We start from the raw sequence: 20,181 nt of genomic DNA, 5'->3' as shown, positions 1-20,181 counted from the left end.
ATTCAGAGTCCTCTTTAAGGCTCTGTGCTAGGTCTGTGCAGTACTATTGGTGGCGTTGCATCCATGCTTAGTTTTCAGCATTAACCTTCTCATCTTGTGTGTGTGTGTGTTTTTTTCTTTTTTTTTTACAGTTTGTGGGTATGTAGTGGTGGCCGTTCACTTTTTCAGTTCTCAGGCTATTTGTGGATGTCCCACATGATAGACAGCAAGGGAGTGGAGCAGTGTCAGTTGTTTTGTCCTTATGGACTAGCGGAGCCACAGGGCTGTGACTGTCTAGATTCATTCAAGGGGTTTAGTAGTTTGATAGGGTGAGTGGCACCTTAGGGAAAGCCCAAGGTGGCGGTGCATGAGTCTAGGGTCAGTATACCTTTTTAGGCTTCATTACTCCCATGATTGTCACAGTAGGTATGCTCAAGGTGAGGGTGTGTTGACATGTTTTGCAAAGGCGGTGTGTATTGGGGCCTGGTTTTCTTCCACCAGGGGTCCATCTGGACTGATCTAATTGGAAGATAAGGTAAGTGAAATTTGTTCTTACTGATAATTTCCTTTCCTCGAGTCTTGCTATACCAGTCTAGGACCCACCTTAGAAGAGTATGGGTAAAAAGTATTCCTTTTGCTGTCTTCAACCAGTTGGTGTGGTTGCATATTGTGATCCTTAGCGTGTTTGCTGACATGGTTTTCCAATCCTATGGGGGGGGGGGGGGGGGTCAGGGTTCAAAGACCTTGTTTATACTAGAGATTTTCAGATCTATTGTGGTAATAGTATACTGGTGAGTTCCAGGGCTTCATCATGCCTTATACTAGTGATGATGTCACAGAGAGCTCAGTGTTCTCTGCCTCCATCTGCTGGTTGGGAACATAATCTGTTCATCTGGACTGGTCTAGTAGGACTCAATGAAAGACATTTAGCAAGTAAGAACAAATTTCATCTGTGTTATGTAATTGTCTTTTCAAACTTCCAACATTCCTGAAGTTCTGTTTGCAAACTCAAGTGTTCCATTTGTGGAAACAATCATCCATCTTTATGTTGTAAGCTCAGAGAGCCAACAGCACCCAGAACCTTTGGACCAGTATGGTGCTCTCACGAGGCATTTTTCAAGGCCTCATTTCCAATTAATTTGAATTTTTTGGCTCAGTGGTTAGATAGTTTAATGCTTTTGCCTATGCTTTTATTAATGTTTTCTGCCTACTGCTTTCCTCTATTCTTTTGCCTAAAACACCACAGAACTAGCATTTCTAGGCATGATTAGATGGGTCTTGAGATATGGTAATTTGCTGAGAGGGGGAAATGGTGCTGATTTTGAAACTTTGAGAAAACTGAAAAGGATGAAAAATAACAAGAAACAGGAAATTCTCCCAAAATTCACACATGCATTAATTAGGGAATTCTTAGGAAAAGTATAAGAATACAAGAGTTGACATACTGAGTCAGACCAAAAGACCATTGTGATGAAACAGTGGGTTTCTGAGCCTGAAAACTATATTAATTATTTCATGAAGTGTATTTCTCCTAATTGGCCAGCGGATGACGCTTGTTTTGAGTTTTAAAGCTGTTGCAGAAAAAGGCTTTCTCTCTCCCAGTTTCAGCTTATGGAAAGGCAATCTGCAGTACCATTGGGCAACTACTTTCAAAATTGATGCTGTGGGCTCTGATTGGCCCTAGATTTCAAATCTAGCCTGAAGGTACAAGATTTGCCCCAGTGAGTCTCAGCCAGGGAGCGGAGAGAGAATGATCTTTTTACAGAGACCTTGTGAGCAGTTATATGATATAACCTTTGAGCAGCAATCAGTGGCGTAGCCAGAAGGCAATTTTTGGGTGGGCCAACAGGTTGGATGGGTGGGCACTAGAGAAACACCTGCCACCTGATATGCCCTGCCCACGCCCCTACTTCTATCGCACACCTACCCCACTCCCAATAACTTCAATGGGAGTAGCAGTGCTGGCCTCAGTGGCTGCAGGCCACATTGAGAGCTAGGGGGAACTATAAGAGGGTGCACTCTTCATCCTCCACTGAGCCACGGTCCGCCAACACACATATGCTTCCCCCATATATGCCCTAAATATTACAGTGGGGCCCTAAAATATCAATACATCAAGAAAACTGAACAAGCCAAAGTACTATAGAATACTACATAGAAAATTGATGCTAACAGAATACTTTGGTCACACACACACAACACAAATGCCAAATACAGAATAAGTGACCACAAACCATAAACAAATTAAACCAAAATCCCAAGAGGCCAGACCTTGCATTTAGCACAGCACAGAGAAATACAAAGAGATGCATTTTTTCTTATACTATGCAAAATATGATAACACATGCAAGAGACAGTGTTGGGGGAGGTACAACTAGGGCAACTGTGTTTGGCTTCCTAACCAGAGAGAACCCCAGGCCAGCTGGAAGCTGAAGAAGGTGCAGCCTGTTAGTAAGCTTTGGGGTCCCCTCCTTAATATCTGCCTTGGGCCCCAGCCATATTCTAACACCAGCTCTGGCAGGATGTACATTTCAAATCTGACATATTCTAGTCACAAAATAGAAAAATAAAATTCTTTTTTCTACCTTTTGTTGTCTTCTCATTTTATTTTTCCAAGTCATGTTGGTCCCAGACTCTGGTTTCTACATCCTTCTGTCTTCTCTTAACTCACTCACCAAGGTCTCATGTCCATTTGATATTTCTACTCTCTCTCCATGTCCACTATCCATCTTCTTCCATCTCTGTACCTCTATCTTCCTTCATGTTTAGCATCCCCCTTTCTCTGTGTCCCTATATTTCTCTGTCCAGCTTCTCCCCTCTCTTTGTCCCCAGTGCCATTATATCTCTACCCTCTCTGACCCTACCCCATCCAGCTTCTCTCCCTCCCCTTTCCAGCATCTGGTTTGGTTGCTTGATTCCCTGCCTGCCTACCCACCCCCCCTCCCTTCCTCCCTCACGCTGTACATTTAGTATTTGCTCCCTTTTCCTTCATCTCCTTGGTCTGGTGTCTCTGTTTCCCTTCCCTCCAGTTCTTCTCCCCCTCTTCCTCCCACATCCAGCAGCTCTCTCCTTTCCATCCAGTCCCCTCCTCCTCTTCCTCCCATGTCCAGCAGCTCTGTCCCTTCCCTCCAGTCCCTTCTTCCTCTTCCTCCCTTGTCCAGAAGCTCTCCAGCCCCTTCCTCTTCTCCCTCCCATGTCCAGCAGCTCTTTCCCTTCCAGTCCCTTTTTCCTCTTCCCCCCCTTGTCCAGCAGCTCTCCAGCCCCTTCCTCCTCTCCCTCCCATGTCCAGCAGCTCTGTCCCTTCCAGTCCCTTCTTTCTCTTCCTCCCTTGTCCAGCAGCTCTCCAGCCCCTTCCTCCTCTCCCTCCCATGTCCAGCAACTCTGTCCCTTCCCTCCAGTCCCTTCTTCCTCCCTTGTCCAGAAGATGTCCAGCCCCTTCCTCCCCTCCCTCCCATGTCCAGCAGCTCTGTCCCTTCCCTCCAGTCCTTTCCTCCTTGCCCTCCCATGTCCAGAAGCTCTCTCCTCCTCTCCCTTCCATCACGTCCAGCAGTTCTCGGCCACTTTCCCTCCAGGCCCGCCCATCCAACATTCTTTGCTGCTGTCGCTGCCTTTTCTCCCGCGGCTCTGCCGGGTACGGCCGTCCGGGAGGCAGCGTTCAGCAGCGCTGCCTGCGTGCCTGCCTTTAAAATAATTCTCCCTAGGCTCCTCTGCATTCTCTTTTTCACCCATCGCAAAGCGCAGCCATTCACACAGGCAGCTCCGCTCCCCTTTGCCACGTCCATCTGGCCCTATGTAAACAGGAAGTGCATCAGAGAGGGCCGGATGGACACGGCAAAGGGGAGCGGAGCTGCCTGTGTGAATGGCAGCGCTTTGCGACGGGCGAAAAAGAGAATGCAGCGGAGCCTGGGGAAAAGAATTATTTTAAAGGCAGGCAACGCTGCTGAACACTGCCTCCTGGACGGCCGTACCCGGCGGAACCGCAGGAGAAAAGGCAGCGACAGCAGCGAAGGATGTTGGATGGGCGGGCCTGGAGGGAAAGTGGCTGGGCCTGGGCCCATCCAGGCCCACCCGTGGCTACGCCCCTGGCAGCAATATTTCCTGACCTCCCCAGATAGTATACAAACGTTTGGATAGTTCTATAATTACCTGTTATTGCTTGCTGATTTCATCTTTTTCTGTTCAAATTCTGTGACAATAATCATTTAGCTTATTGACTCTGCTGTCCTCGACTGACTAACAATCCTGATTTGTGTTTTTGAGTCTGTGGGTGCTTTCTGGGAACTGTGGGACCCCTGGAGTGTGGCCCATGTCCTATAAATCGGGAAATAACCTGGGAGTGTGAGATTAGCCCAGAAGCAAGTGGGACCCAGTTGGTGGGTGGAGGTGCTAGTATAGAGCATGAGCCCAAGTGCAGGCAAGGCTGGGCAGTGCTTAGCAGACCCTTCAAGTGGATGCAGGGTAACCCCAGGTGGGTGCTAGGCATTTTGTGACAACCATCTAGGCCAGTATTCTAACAGTGGCCAATCCAGGTGACAAATATTTGGCAGAATTCCAAAAAGTAGCAAGATTCAGTGCTACTTACTCTCGCGGATAAGGGGGAAAGGGAATGGGACTTATATACCGCCTTTTTGTGGTTTTAACAACTACATTCAAAGCAGTTTACATATTATATACAGGTAAACTTATTTGTACCTGGGACAATGGAGGGTTAAGTGACTTGCCCAGAGTCACAAGGAGCTGCAGTGGGAATCGAACCCAATTCCTGAGGATCAGAGTCCGCTGCACTAACCACTAGGCTACTCCTCCACTCCAAAAAGCAGTGGCTTTGTGGACTTTGCCTCCAAGAATTTGTCCAAACCTTTAAACACAGCAACACTAACTGCTCTTACCACATCCTTTGGCAACAAGCTCCAGAGCTTAACTAATGTGCTGAGTGAAAAAAATATTTTGTCCTATTTGTTTTAAAAGTACTGCTATGTAATTTGAGGTATGTCCCCTAGTCTTATTACTTTTTTGAAGTCGTAAACCATTGATTCACGTTTACCATTTCCACTCCACTCAGGATTTTATAGGCCTCTATTATATCTCCCCTTAGCGATCTCGTCTCCAAGTTGAATAGCCCTAATCTTTTTAGCCTTTCCTCCTATAAAAGTTCCATTCCCTTATTCATTTTGGTTGTTCTTCTGTTTACATTTTTCTAATTCCACTATATTTTTTTGAGTTGCTGCTAGTAGAATTGCATACCTGTAACGGATGTTCTTCGTGGACAGTTGGATATTTCAGACACACAAGCGGTTACGTAACATGGTGATGGGGCTGACCAGAGAGAGGATTCGAAGCAAGAAGTCTCTAGATGAGACTTCAATGTTGTATTAAAACTGCTACTACAGAGCATTTCAACCAGTTCATACCTGAGCATGCTTCAATTCGGGGATGGACAGGGTGGGATTGTGTGGCATAAATATCCAATTGTTCCCAGAGAACATTCATTACAGAACATTCTAAGTTGTGACCATTTGCACAGTGATTAGAAAAGTAAGTATGCATGTACTTATACAAATAGAACAACCTGTCATAAAATAGAGGAGGAGGAGGAGGTAAGTTGAAGCATTTAAAGACTGCCAAAATATAAATTCATAAAAACTTGGATGCTCCAGTCAGTAATTCTTTGTAAACGTTTGTATTGTGGACCGTGTAGCTGTTTTGCAAATGTCTTGAGTAGAAACTTGTTTGAGGTGTGCTCTAGTTGTTGCCATAGAGCTTGAATTATGTGCTGTAACATGCGGCACAGTCTGGGCACAAAGTTGTTTAGAACAAAAAGAAATACAGTCAGCAATCCAAGAGGGAAGAGTCCTCTCAAAATTGAAACTTTTTTTCTGTATGGAACCCCAGGAAAGGAATAACTGAGAAACGTGATCTAAACATTCATTTCTCTCCAAATAAACTTGCAAGACTCTTTTGCAATCCAGAGTGCGCAATTGCTCCTCTCTAGTGAGGAGGTGGGAAAAAGCTGGTAAAACTGATGGTTGATTTAAGTGAAACTGAGCTACCACTTTGGGTAAAACATTTGGATGAATTCTCAAGAGAATCTTGGTATCCAAAATCTGTGTGAAAGGTGGGTAAAAGACTAAATCTTGAATCTCACTGATGAGTTGTGCAGATGTAATAGTTATTAAAAATAATGTTTTCCAAGTGAGAAACTTGTGAAATACTTGATCCAGCAGCTCAAATGGCGGTAAAGTGAGCTGTTTGAGAACTTAATTTGATAAATCCCAAGCAGGAGTTAGGGGTCTTACTGGAGGCTCTATATTCATAAGGCCCTTCATTAAGTGCTTTACTATTGGATTCTTTGTTTATAGGCTGATCATTGAGAAAGTCTTGCTAGACTGCCAACCCTCAATTTGAAAGGTGTAATAAATAATCCAATAGTACTTACAGTGGACGGTGAGTACAGGTCGTGATTGTGAATTAAATACATATAGTAACATAGTAGATGATGGCAGAAAAAGACCTGCACAGTCCATCCAGTCTGCCCAACAAGATAAACTCATATGTGCTACTTTTTGTGTATACCCTACTTTGATTTGTATCTGTCCTCTTCAGGGCACAGACCGTATAAGTCTGCCCAGCACTATCCCCACCTCCCAACTACCAGCCCCTCCTCCCACCACCGGCTCTGTCACAGACCGTATAAGTCTGCCCAGCACTATCCCCGCCTCCCAACCACCAGCCCCGCCTCCCACCACCGGCTCTGAAAGAAATGGCTTCATTTAATACAATGCTCTCCTAGTGGAATCCCTTCTTACTGCCAAGAGGATGTCAGTAACTGCTGGGAAAAGGCATAATCTTCCACCACTACCCTTGAAGTAGCCACGCTTTGATAGTGAGACTGGGTTTGGATGAAGAAGGGAACTGTTCTGGGTGATGAGGTCTCTGTCCTGGGGTAGACACCGTGGAGGTTGAAGAGACAGTTTTTGAAGATATGGATACCAGGACTGGTGTGGCTAATCCGGAGCGATGAGAATGATTTTTGGTTTGTCCTTCAAAATCTTCTGAATGGTCCTGGCCACTAGAATGAAAGGTGGGAACGCATACAGACATTGATGACTTCAGTCTGTTGCAAAAGCGTCTGGAGCTATCCTGTTCAATGTGGGGACCTTGGAGCAAAATCAAATACACTTGGCGTTGCTTGGAGAAAACAAAATATCCATTGTTGGAGTGACCAATATTCTGAAAAGGTCTCATGTAATAGTATTCTTTAAGGACCATTTGTGAGGTTGAAGCTGCTTGTTTAGTCTGTCTGTTATCTCGTACTGAGATCCTGAGATGTATGTGCCTATAAGAAAAATGTTCATTTGGGTTGCTAGAGTCCAAAGATGAAGTGTTTCTAGGCAGAGATGTTTGGATCCGGTCCCCCCTTTTTTATTTAAAACATTGCCACCTGATTTTTGATCTGCACAAGAGTGATTTTGTCTCAGAGGAGGTGGCTGAAAGTCTGTAAACCATATCTGACAGCTCTGAGCTTCAGGAGATTTGAGATAACTCTGTTCCATAGGTTACCAATTCACTTGGGTCTGATACTTGTCCACATGAGCTCCCCAGGCCACCTTGGATGCATCCATAGTAATTACTGTGGTTGGAGTTGGCAGATGAACAAAAATCTTCTTTTATTAGACTGTTGGGATTTAGCCACCATTGTAGCCCCAAAAGAACCATCAAGTGTCCGGCAATAGTTGTATGTCTTTCCATGAGGAAGGGTACAAGGTTGTGAATTGTAGTGGCTCAGTCTGGAGAGAGAGTAGCAGTCACATTTGCAGTGTGAAGTTCACTCTGATGAATTGTAAGGATTGCTTCGGAGAAAGATTTGATTTTTGATAATTTATCAAAAGCTCCAGCTTGGTAAGTAGAGGTATAGTCGACTGGAGAGCCCCCAAGAGTTGTGAAAATGGAACCACAATGAACCACTCATCTAGGTAAGGGAAGATGACAATCCCCTGCTTCCTCAGTTGTGCTGCAACTACTGCTACTACTTTTGTGAAGAATCTGGGTTCTGACAAAAACCCAAAGGGAAGAACTTTGAATTGAAAATGTTCCCCACCTAGTATGAATCTAAGTTCTTCCTATGGTGGGGGTGAATTGGTACATGCAGGCAAGCGTCCTTTAGAGTTGTGGATACAAGCCAGCTGCCTCTGGGAATTCATGGGAGAATGTTGGCTGGAGAGTTCATGCATGCAAAACTTTTCTTTTCAGATGTATTTGTTGAGGCCATGAAGATCTAGGATGGGCCTTATCCCCCCCCCCCCCCCCCCCCCCACCCACCCAATCTTCTTTTGAATAAGAAAATATTTGGAGTAGAACCCTGGCGTTAATGGAGGGTGAGGGGTGTGCTCTAACAGAGTGAAATTCTCCTCTCATTATTTTGGGGAGATGTGATTCTGCTATCTGAAATAAAGCTGCTGCTGTTGTGGCAGGAGAAGAGCCAAGAAGTTTAGACGGTATTCTGATCTTGTGATACATAAGATCTATTTGTCTGTAGTTATCAGTTGCCAAGAGGTAAGAAACATTGTCAAATGGGCCCCCCCCCCCCCCACACACACACACACACGCACACACTGGTAGGTGTTGCAGGGTTTGAGTGTCAAACAAACAGGAGATGGTTTGGTAGGCTGATGTTGTGGAGGTCTTTGTGTCTTGTGATCCTTGGAAGATTTTGTTTTGAGGAACTTGTTTGGTTTGGCGAGGTTGCTTATGTGAAGAGTAGGATTTATTATATGGTTGGTACCTCTTGTTTTAACGAGATTTTCTGTTTTGATAGTTAAAATACGTCTTGGAGGAGGTGTTGTGCTGCTCTATATTATCCTTTGCTTAGAGTTGTCAGAGTATTGCAGTTATTTTTAATTGAGTCAATTATCTCCTTAACTTTGTCACCAAACAAGTTGTCATCTCCACATGGTGCATCTGCAACTTTCTCATGAACATCTTTGCACAAATTGGAAGATCTAAGCCAAGTCATACATCTGGCTGATACCACTATTGCATTTTATCTGGCAGCTGTTTTGTAGGCATCATGAGCTTCCCTTATCTGTTCTTTTGAACAGTCTTCAAAATCCTGTAGAGTTTTGGATTTGGCACCGAAACTGACCCAGGCCTACCTTAGGAAGCCTTGGTGGTCTAATGGCCTCTAAGTGGGCAGGAACAACCCCACTTGTTCCTGCCCCATGCGCTGCTTCAGTGGAAATGCTGCCACAGGATGTCCCAGCAGCCATTTTGCGGTTGGAACATTACACACTGCAGTAATTGTTTTAATAGTAATTACATTGGCAGGAATTCCCACACATGCACTAAAATCTCTTCTTCACTTGGAATCTTCTTTCCAGTTGTCTCCAAAACCATGTGACGTAACCACTCGTGTGGCTGAAATATCCACACTGTCCATGAAAAACCAGAATTCCACACAGTACTCATGAGGTCATACCATGGAGTGATACAGAGGCATTATGATATTCTTTGTTTTAGTCTCTATTCTTTTCCTAATAATTCCTAATATTCTTTAGCTTTTTTGGCTCCTGCTGCACACTATGCAAAAGATTTCAACATATTGTTCACAATGGCACCTAGACCCTTTTCCTGTGTGGTGCGACTCCTGATGAGGAACCCAGCATCATGTAGCAATAATGTAGGGTTATTCTTAATGTGCATTACATTGCATTGTCCATAATTCCAGGTTCATGTATCCTGCCCCTGAAACTCATCTCCATAGAGTCACTTTCTCACATCTTAACTGTGAAATGTGGATGTACAATCCTCTATTTTTCTTAGTATTAGAGTTCTCAATTTTAGTTTTATAAGCTTTTGCAACTGTATTTTTTCCACACTTTATTTTGCATATCAGAATTTTTCCCCTTTAATTTATTCGTATGGCAAAATATTAATCCTAAAGTCATTGTTTAAGAAAATTTATAATTTCTTTTGTAAGTTTCAAGCATTATTGTTTTGTTTGTTTGTTTTTTTTAAATCAAAGAATATTAGCTGTGATCTCTGAAATTCCTGCGCCTTCGAGGTGCTAGGATGGGAATATATCTCCCGTTAATAGTGATAGTATTTCCATCTATATGTACTTCTCAAAACCTAGAGAAGTTCTCCACTTCATCAAGTACCAATACAGAAAGCAAAACAATGGAGCTAAAAACAACCCTCTGTCATAATACTTTCACCCTCTATTTATATTTCAAAACAATGGAGGAAAAGACCTCAGCTGTCTTGAGCTGTGTGATTCAATTTCTGGTATATGTTTAATTAACAGGTTTGTATACCGCTTACAGCAGACTCATCTCAATCATTGGCCAAAAACCTCCATATAAAAATTTTATCTTATATAAGTTGCATGCACAAATCTTTATCATAACTTGAAAAAATCTCAACCATTCAACTTTTTTGATTTTTTAATCTTCTGAAAGATTTCAAATACTTGCTTTCAAACAGGAAAAATGGAAATACTAAACTTTTTATAAACGATCTCAGTGGGGACCTGTTTCATCCACAGCTGCTTCAGGGGATCCTCATGTGCACCAGTACTGGCGAGTGGTTTCCGTACTGTTTTCTATCCTACTTCTGTTTCAACACCAGCTCTTTCTGAGGCTGTCTCTGAACCAGCTTTCCAGTCTTTGCTGATGCCTGCCCTTGATGAGCAGTACTGAGCCATGCTCAGGGAGGAGCTGGCACAGATGTTTCAGTTGCTCGCCGCTGAGGCATCGAGGGTGTTTGTGCCAGTTGCGGCTCAGCTCAACTTCTCCTTGCTGCCCTTAGTCTACCAGTGGAGCTGTCTTCGATGCTGATGCCTCAGCAGGTGTCGACATGGACAATGACCCATGTGATACCGCTCTCTATATCAGGGGAGGAAGCTTCACTGAAGAGTAGGGCTGTACCTTAGCATCCTCCAGTGCATAGATATGGTTCCACTGAGTCAGGGCAAGCACAAACTCTGCCTATATGTAGTATTGTGAGGAGTCGGACTTGGACTTCTCATACGAGTCAGATGAAGATCCACTTTACTTCTCTGAGGGGGAATCATATGACATCCCTTCTAACCCCTCCCCTCTTCAGGAGAGGCTTAAATCTTCTGTGGAGAGTCTCATTCACAGGTTTTGTGAAGGAGATAGCTTTGGCCATCCTATTTAAATTGGAGATGGAGAAGAGCCTAGAGCAGAGATGTTACCTGTCCTGGGCTATGAATCTCCTCCTAAGGAATGGCGTCATATTTCTGTTACACCCTGTGCTTAAAGACATACTGATTGGGAATATCCCCTCTCAGTGCATGTGATACTGAAGAAGGTGGTTACTCTGTATCCTATCCAGAAGGCTCCCAGATTCGAGAGGGTGCAATTGCCTCACCTCTCTCTGGTGGTCTAATCTGCTCTCAGACGTTCCATGACTCATGCCTCAGCTCCCACAGGAAGAGAGGCTCAGACTCTGGATTCTTTTGGGTGAAAGGTTTATCAGACCTTGAGGCTCATTAATCACATCCTACCAGCTCTATTCGAGCATGTACTTGAAAAAGTTAGTGTGCAGTTCACTCAGTCTCATGATCTCCCTTCCTCAGGAGCAGGCTGTAGAGCTCCGCCAGTTGGCCAACAAACAGCTGGAGTGCAGGAAATATCTGGCTAGGAGCGCTTATGACACCTTTGATATTAGTTCCAGACTCTCTGCTATGGGTGGGGGGATGCGCAGACTCTCTTGACTTTGTGTCTCGGACCTGGAACCAGCGGTTCAGGAGAGATTAGTGGACGTACCATGCTGAGTAGATAGTCTTTTGGTGGAGGAGGTAGCAGACCTCATCAAGAAAACATACTGACACCATTCAGTCCCTCTCTCCCTTTTAAAACCAATGACCAGTGGGTTCTTCAAATAGTATGCCTCATTTATTCACTTCATTGGCATCAAAAACCACCAAATTGCCCACCAGGAGCATCTTACTTCAGCTCTCAACCCAAGCAGGTGCTTGTAGAGGAAATCTCCACCCTTCTACGGGCCAGTGCAGTCGAAATCATACCACCTAAGAAAGCAGAGAAGGATTCTATTCAGGTACTTCCTTGTGCTCAAAAAGGAGGAATTTCATCCTATCCTAGACCTATGGTCCCTGAACAAATTCCTGGTCAAAAGAAAGTTCAGGATGGTTTCCCTGAGCACCCTTCTCCCCATGATTCAGGAACAAGATTGACTGTGCTCTCTGGAATTGAAGGGTGCCTAAACCCACATGTTGATACTTTCCAGCCACAGGAAGTATCTTAGATTTTGAGTAGGTAAACACCACTACCAGTATCGCGTTCTGCCTTTTGGCCTCTTGTCAGCTCCCAAGGGTCTTTTCACCAAATGTTTAGCAGTAGTCACAGCATCGGTACACAGACTAGGAGATTGTGTTTCCCTAACAACAATTGGCTGGTCAAGAACGCATTGCAGTAAGGAGTGTAAGAGTCATGAGGAGAACTGTTTGGATGCTGGAGTCCTAGGCTTCATCATAATCTACCTCAAGACTCACCTTCTCCCAACTCGGCGATTGGATTTTATAGGAGCCTGGGTCAATACTGTACAAGCTCGGGCCAGCAACATTCTATGCAACCAATCCCAGGGCAAGTAGTGGCATCCCCCATGTGTCTCTCAATAGCAGACTATGGACTTTTCCTCCAGAAACTTGCCCAAACTTTTTTTTTTTAAACTCAGATACGCTAACCGGTGTTACTGTATCCTCCAGCAACGAGTTCCAGAGTTTAACTATTCTTTGAGTGAAAAAAATATTTCCTCCTAATTGTTTTAAAAGTATTTCCATGTAATTTCATTGAGTATCCCCTGATTTTTGTATTTTATGAAAGCGTGAAAAATTGAATTCACTTTTACCCCATTCTTCACCACTTAGGATTTTGTAGACCTCAGTCATATTGCCCATCAGCCATCTGTTTACCAAGCTGAAGAGCCCTAACTTCCAGGGCCTGCTCAAGAAGTTGTGGTGCCCTGGAACAATTTTTGTTTTTGCACCTGCCACACCCCCACCTCCCACCTGCACTTTCCCTGCCCTGCTCCACTGCCTTGGGGTCAAATACAATTCAGTAATTTAAACAAGTGTTTCTCAACCTAGTCCCAAGGACATACCTTAGCATTCTGGTTTTCAGGATATCCGTCATTAATGTACATGAGGTCTACATATAACAAAGGCAATTTATACTAACCCCTCGTGTATTCACTATGGATATCCAGAAAACTGGATAGGTCAGGGTCCCAAGGTTAGTGACTAAGATGTTTGGGGAGGCTACATTAAGGCGGGTCTAAGGTAGGATGGGCCAAGTTAAAATCCTTGGGTGGCAACACCTATGTCAGCAGTAAAGGGACAGTATGGGGCACTTTTGAATTACACCAGTGAACTGAACCACTGTGGGCAAGTGGAAAATGCTCTCTGGGCACTGGCAGCACAAAAGTTCAGAAAAATGTTTGCAGGAAATCCCAGGTGCCAGGGTACTATTTTAGTGCCTTGGCTTAACCCAGTCGTTCTAAACGTTTTTTCATTAAGGACACCCTTGATGGACGATGCTTGCGTTTGTGACACGCTGCATACATGACCCTCTTGGACCTTTGGTCTGATAAAGTATGTCAGTTTTATATATTAAATGTAAAAATGCTCTGCATCCATAAAAACCCTCTCCCCCCCCCCCCCCCCCCCCCCACAACAGGTGCAGATCACAAGTAGCACATTTTCTCCAGGGAAGTTACCATACAAAAATAAAAAAATTAGAAAATTCGGATTCTCATGTTATCTCAGTAATAGCTAAATACATCTATCCAGTCTCCACTATCAGGCACATTGTGAAATAACACAAAACCTAAAAAAATCCTAACTTAGCATACATGTAACAAATCTACCATGGAACAGTAGCACTGATTCCTATGATTTAAACAATAAGAACTCTACTTATGAACAGGCAGCACTGCAAATATTACATAGGGCCCTAGAATACCAATACACCTACTACTGGTAAAACAGAACTTGCCAACAGAATATCACACTTCAGTCTCATACCAAATACAGAACAAGGGATTACAAATTAGAAATATAAAGACAAAATTTGAACTGGGAAACTCTAAGAAGTCAAACTAGGGGGTCTGTTTTCTAAGCCGTGTGGCATTGCCCAACACAGCCAAGCCACACGATAGTATCTGTTCTGATCCAAAAGACAGAGAGAAACACATCAAAATCTTGAATGATTCCTTCAAACAAAAAGGCTGCAGCCCCAAAATAATCTCCCAAGGATATTGCTTCTCCGTTAAAATACCTAGAGAACACTTACTGCAGTATAAAGAGAAGAAAGCCACAGAGAGAATCCCTTTTGTAGTGACATTCAATCCAGAGGTAGAAAAACTGAGAAGAATCATAAAAGAGCTACATCCACTACTCCAGGAGGATGAAGTACTGAAAGAGATATTCCCAGCCCTACCAGTGCTAGCCTTCCGACAGCCACCTAATTTGAAACAGAAATTAGTGAAAAGCAAAACTCCCAATAGAAGGTCAAAAAGAAGAGAATGGCACACACCCCTGCAATATTCCCAGCTGTAAACTGTGCCAACACATTTCACAGGATCCTACAGTCACGCACATGGGAAGAATATTCAGAATAAGGGGATCATTCACTTACTCATCCTCCGATGTGGTATTCATCATTCAATGTAAAAAGTGAGAAGAAGGGTACTTTATTGGAGAAACAAGCCAATGCTAAAGACGTGGCTCAATTTATACAGACACAATATTAAACACTCCAGTGCTAACCAGGATGCCACATCTGTGGGACAGCACTTTACAAAACCAGAACATTGCATCAATGATCCTATGGTAAGAACATTAAAAGGAAATTTTAAGACAATCCAGGAACATAAGACATTTGAAATCAAAATGATGAACTATTTTGCCAGCCACTAGACAGGACTTAACAAAGATTTGGGCTTTCTATCCCACTATAAATCATAACATTTTACTGCTTTGTCACTCTCTTATGCCATACATCTTTCTCTGTCTCTCATCCACCCAGCTCTCCCTGTTTCTCACCTAACCTACCCCCTCCCTTTTCCTGTTAGACTGCTATTGGAATGCCTCTGTGTTTTACTATATTCTGATATTTGTCAACATTTGCTTATTTCCAATCTGAAGAAGGGTTACCTTTGGAAGCTAATTAAAGTTAGTCCAATAAAAAGATATCATCTTATTTTCTTTTCTATGTTTTGATTTATTTCTATTTATTACCTTTAAGTGAACTATCACGGCTACCACACCACTTTACTCAATAAACATAAACAAAGTGATGTTGTATTCATAGTCAAAATTTTTTTTCATTTAAAATTTCAAAAAGTCTTTTATGCAGATATCAACATTACAAATACACAAGCATTTCAACAGAATCAAATTTGGACAACAAGTGCTTTATGAACAACTTATACAAATAATATACCGTCAGCAGTGCTTGCACAGACATATCAGCTGAGCTATCGAACCCCAGCACACACCTGATCAAAATACCTTTCTCTGTAAGTATTTTTATAAAGTACCTGCCTGACATGGCCTGAGAAAAATAAGAAACAGGAATAAACTAGTGGAGAAAGAAAAGAAAAATGGACAAATGAACAGTAGTAAAGAATGAGGAGAAAAGAAATGTCAAATTTTTGCTATTCTGCTGTTAACAAAATTGTAAGTTTATGTTAAATTGTAGCTGGTGTATATCGCCTTGAGTGGATCTCGTCATAAAGGCAGTTAATAAATCCCAATAAATAAATAAAAAGATAAAAAGGAAAAAGTAGCAAAAGGAGGAAAAGGGAAAAAAGGGGAGACCCAGGAAAACTATACAGCCAAGCAATCCTAAACTCTTAAGTGCTAACATACAACTAATGTTAAATACAGCAGCAAGATTGATCTACAAAGTCTCTAACCCCATATTTACTAAGCTACATGGCAATGCAGACATAGCTAGTGCAGCTTAGTAAACAGGGGGGTAAATTTGGGATGGTGTCTCCGCTCCTCATTAGACTACACTGGATTCCTATTAAGGCTAGGATAGTCTTTAAATCCCTGTACCTTCATTTACAAAATAATATATGGGCTGGCACCTGACTACATGTAAGATATAATAGACCTCCCAACTCGCAGTGCTGTACCAGGTGCCAGGGACTAGCTCATCCTCCACTTTCCAACCTAAAAAAATGTAAAATATAAGTCAATACTGAACAAAGACTTTTTTCATCTTGGTTCTAAATGGTGGAACTCTATCCCAAAGGAAGTAAGACTCATCAACAATTATCTGACCTTCCGCAAATTCCTGATAACTTTTCTTTTTAAAAAGTTTATATTGTAAGATGTCTAATCTTATTTACATTTAATGACTGCTCCTATAACTTTTTTGTTTGCCTGTCATGCCTAATTACTCTTATAATCCACATGTTCATTAATATTCTTTTCATTGTATTACTTTAATTGTTCATTAATATTCTTTTCATTGTATTACTTTAATTGTATGTTAGCCACATTGAACTCATAATCTTATTTTGGATAATGTGGGATATAACTACCAATAAATAAATACTGTACTGGAAATCCCTACCCACCTAAAGTGTTCTAGAGAATATTATATTAATTTCAACCAGACAACTTCAGGGTGCCCTTGTTCCATTTCCTTAATTAAACCTTATACTTTTTCCCATTTTCACATAGACTTACACCTTATCTTTTTCATATCATAAATATAACCAACTTAATAGCCAAATTTCATTCTAAGATGGTACCAGAACCTTATTGTAATTAGTCACTCTTTCAACATTTTGCTCTTTCCTCTTTCCCATAATGGTAAAGTCTTGTGAATTGGACTGCAAAACAGCCCTTTTTTTTCTGTCTATTGCAGATTAAAAGCCTTTAAAATGTCTGTTCAACTTGTGGATTATTCTTTTTCTAGCATACCCCAGGACTGTGGCCTGAAGGCATGGTTACAGCCGGTATCTTTGTGATGGAACCTGCTTTAAAGAAGGCCGTCACATTTTGAAAGTAAACATAGAAAACATTTAAAATGTGCTATACCAATAGAATTTTGTTTTAAATCACGACATCGCTCCAGTGAATTTCCAGTTTGGTTGAAGCTACAGCTTTTCTCATGCTGAAAGTTATGGTGTCTTCATCTTCAGCTTGAAACATTCTGCCAAGGGGCTCTATTGATAGAAGCTGGAATTGGAACAGTGTTGGAAAGCCTTTAAATTGAATTGTTTTCATATTTTTAATGTCTTCCTACTGCCAAGTAATGCCTTGTTGATGGTAGGCAGAACTACTGCACAAATACTGTACTTTCTAATATCTGGTATTGCATATTGGATCTTGCTAGTGATGAGCTGGCAGGAATGTTTATTGTACTGTATTTATTATGTTTAGTATTTTGATTCTCAGTATTTTTATTAACATTTGATTAGAAAGAAACAGATCATCAGTGACTTGTTGTTCTAAATTTCTAAATCATTTTCCCTTACAGGGTCATCCAAAAGTTTGTGAAAAGCTAAAAGCCCTCATGGTGGAATGGGGAGATGAATTCAAGAATGACCCTCAACTTAGTCTAATATCAGCTATGATAAAAAATCTTAAGGAGCAAGGTGTTATGTTTCCAGCCATTGGCTCACAGGTATGTGTAATAACTGAAATCAACCTGCCTATACCCATACCAGGCTTAATCCCATTATAATGTTGGGCTTAGGGTCCAAAGAATTACATCATGATATAAGCAAATTATGTTAAGAATTTCTACCTACTTTTCTGCATTCAACTTATACAGTACCTGCTATCAATTTTGCATACCTCTTGCAGTACTATAGAATAACAATATATAAATCATGCTTCAATCTTTTAATGCATTGTTCAATAAAATATTTAAGATGCCAATTTAAGATGCCAATAATTGTGTTTTAAATTAACTATGAGTCCGCAATTCAGAAGAAAAGGCAAAACATAATGCACTCTATTTGTTCAACCAATGAGCATAAATGAGTCTCGAACCGCCATCTTGTCCATGGACAGCATAATGAATAGGGAGTTGATTCAACTACTAAGCATACATTAACAAACAAACTTCAGAGTCTACTTTTAAAATCTTTCATTTTTTGTTTAAAAAAATATCCCGGGTTGACTGTTTCATTGCATCTCTTTGCTTCTTTTTAATGATTCCAATCAAGCATTTTAATTGTAAAACTGAAAGGGAATGTACCTTTTTCTATTTCAAGAAATTTGTCCCGTTTGCAGACCTGCAAGCGCTTCTCTGATCTTAGTTGGCGGCTCAGGTTCCTCGTGCTCATCGTCTTCGGTTGCATCCAAATTATGATTTTTGATTTCCCAGTAACGTTTTCGATTATTTCAGAATCAGTCATGTGCTCATAGCTGTTATCCCCATCAAAGATTCTGTAGTGACCCTACTCTGCCTATCAGCGAGCGTTTCCAGCATATTTGCCTTGGACATGTCATTTTCCTTGTATCTTTCCAAGAACTGTTCAGTGGTGGCAGTGACATCTTCCTCAGTAAAGCCTTCAAAGTCATGTCGCTGGCTACCTGGGAGTTAGCCAGGACCAGGGGCGTACTTTTACCCAAGGCCCACCCAGGAATGATACGGCATCCTTGGCTAACTCGCTGCTTTCCCTCCACTCCCATCCCGTGAGTCTGGCACTTCTGTTTTTTCCCTCCCTCACTTATGCTGTGGTACTTCGAATTTACAGTATTGGCACTACCTGGCTACGATTCACTCACACAGGCCAGCTCTGGGGTTCCCTTTGCCGCGTCCTGCTCTCTCCGATGCAACTTCCTATTTAGGGTGGGACGCGGCAGAGAGAACCTCAGAGCTGGCTTTTGTGTGTGAATTGCTGCAGGGTAGTGCCAGTACTGTAAATTGGAAGCACCAAGGCGGAAGTGAGGGAGGGAGAAAGACTGGTGTGTGGGAGCTGGAGGGAATGGAGAAAGGTGCTAGACTTGAAGGGTAGGGGTGGGGGGCTTGGCTGGCTGGAAGAAAGGGAGAGAGGTCATGGACCTGTGCAAGGGAGGTTTGGCTAGCTGGAAAGGAGAGGTGTGTTGGACCTGTGGGGGAGGGCTGGATGGCTGGAATGGAGAGAGGTGCTGGACTCATGGAATGGGGAGGCTGACTGGCTGGAAGGGAGAGAAGTGCTGGACCTGTGGGGAAAGAAGGAAGGGAGAGAAGTGATGGACCCATGGGAGGGGGGCTGGAAGGGAGAGAGGGTGCTTGGCCCATGGGAAAGGGGGCTGGAGGGAAGGGAAAGAGGCACTGCCCCTGTAGGAGGGGAGAGAAGGGAAAGAGATGCCAAAGCAAGAGAATAAAAGAACAGGGAATCAAATACTAAACCTACAGCACAAGTGAGAAAAGGAGGAAGGGCAGGCTAGCCAGATGCTTGGAGGGGGGAAGAGAGGGAGAGAAGCTGGATGGGATGGGTCAGAGAGGAAAGACACACATAGGTATGGGCATAGGCAGTGGAATAGGATGGGCCACAGGAGCCATGACTCCACCAATATTTTGCCCAAACAGTATCAGCAGCTATGGGGTTTGGGGGTAGGTCTGGAGTTTGGCTTGTTTGACCCCTCCAACTGAAAAGATGCTATGCTGCATCTGGGTAGGGGGAAGAGAGGGGAGAAGCTGGACACAGGGAGGTATACAGAAACAGAGGGGAGATAATAGGCATGGGGACAGAGGGGCAGTCATCGACACGGGAGGGGGGTATATGAAGATAGAGAGGAGATGTTAGACATGAGGGCATAAGGACACAGGGGTGATGCTGGACAGGGGGATATGATAGGGACATAGAGGCAGATGCACTAAAGCTAAATGAGCCTTTAATGACCCTCCAACGAGGAAAATTTGATCCGTTGCATGCATCAAAGGGCTTTTACCGAGGAAGCCAGCAGCTAACGAAAACGGAATGGAGATGAGCAATTAGTGTGAAAACCCCATTGAAACGACATGCACTAACCTTTTCCGATTGCCTTTACGCAGGAAAAAGGCAGGAAATCTAACAAGAGGTCTGGACCTCTCGTTAGGACAGCTCTGTGCCAGGAAAAATCATTAAGTGAAAAAATAAACACACTTTGAGCCAATCCCAGCGCATTAGCAGAACTAAAAGCGCTTTGATTGGTCCAAAGAACGT

General features: G+C 42.8%; 1 protein-coding gene across 6 annotated transcripts in view; it reads left to right on the top strand.

The window, feature by feature from the left end:
* The window catches only part of STAM (signal transducing adaptor molecule), a 238,911-nt gene that overhangs the window by 55,194 nt on the left and 163,536 nt on the right, over positions 1–20,181 (top strand). For all 6 annotated transcript variants that reach the window (XR_003941804.1, XM_030199525.1, XM_030199519.1 and 3 more), the window contains exon 5: positions 17,520–17,666. Coding sequence is in view for 5 of the 6 variants with exons in the window: in XM_030199525.1 (XP_030055385.1) it covers positions 17,520–17,666 (147 nt within the window). In the remaining variant the exon portion in view is untranslated. The remainder of the gene's footprint in view (positions 1–17,519; positions 17,667–20,181) is intronic.

Source organism: Microcaecilia unicolor, chromosome 1 (assembly GCF_901765095.1).
Source record: "Microcaecilia unicolor chromosome 1, aMicUni1.1, whole genome shotgun sequence".
NCBI lineage: Eukaryota > Metazoa > Chordata > Amphibia > Gymnophiona > Siphonopidae > Microcaecilia > Microcaecilia unicolor.
Note: the sequence above shows the minus strand (reverse complement) of the source record. Positions and strands in the feature narration are given on the sequence as shown.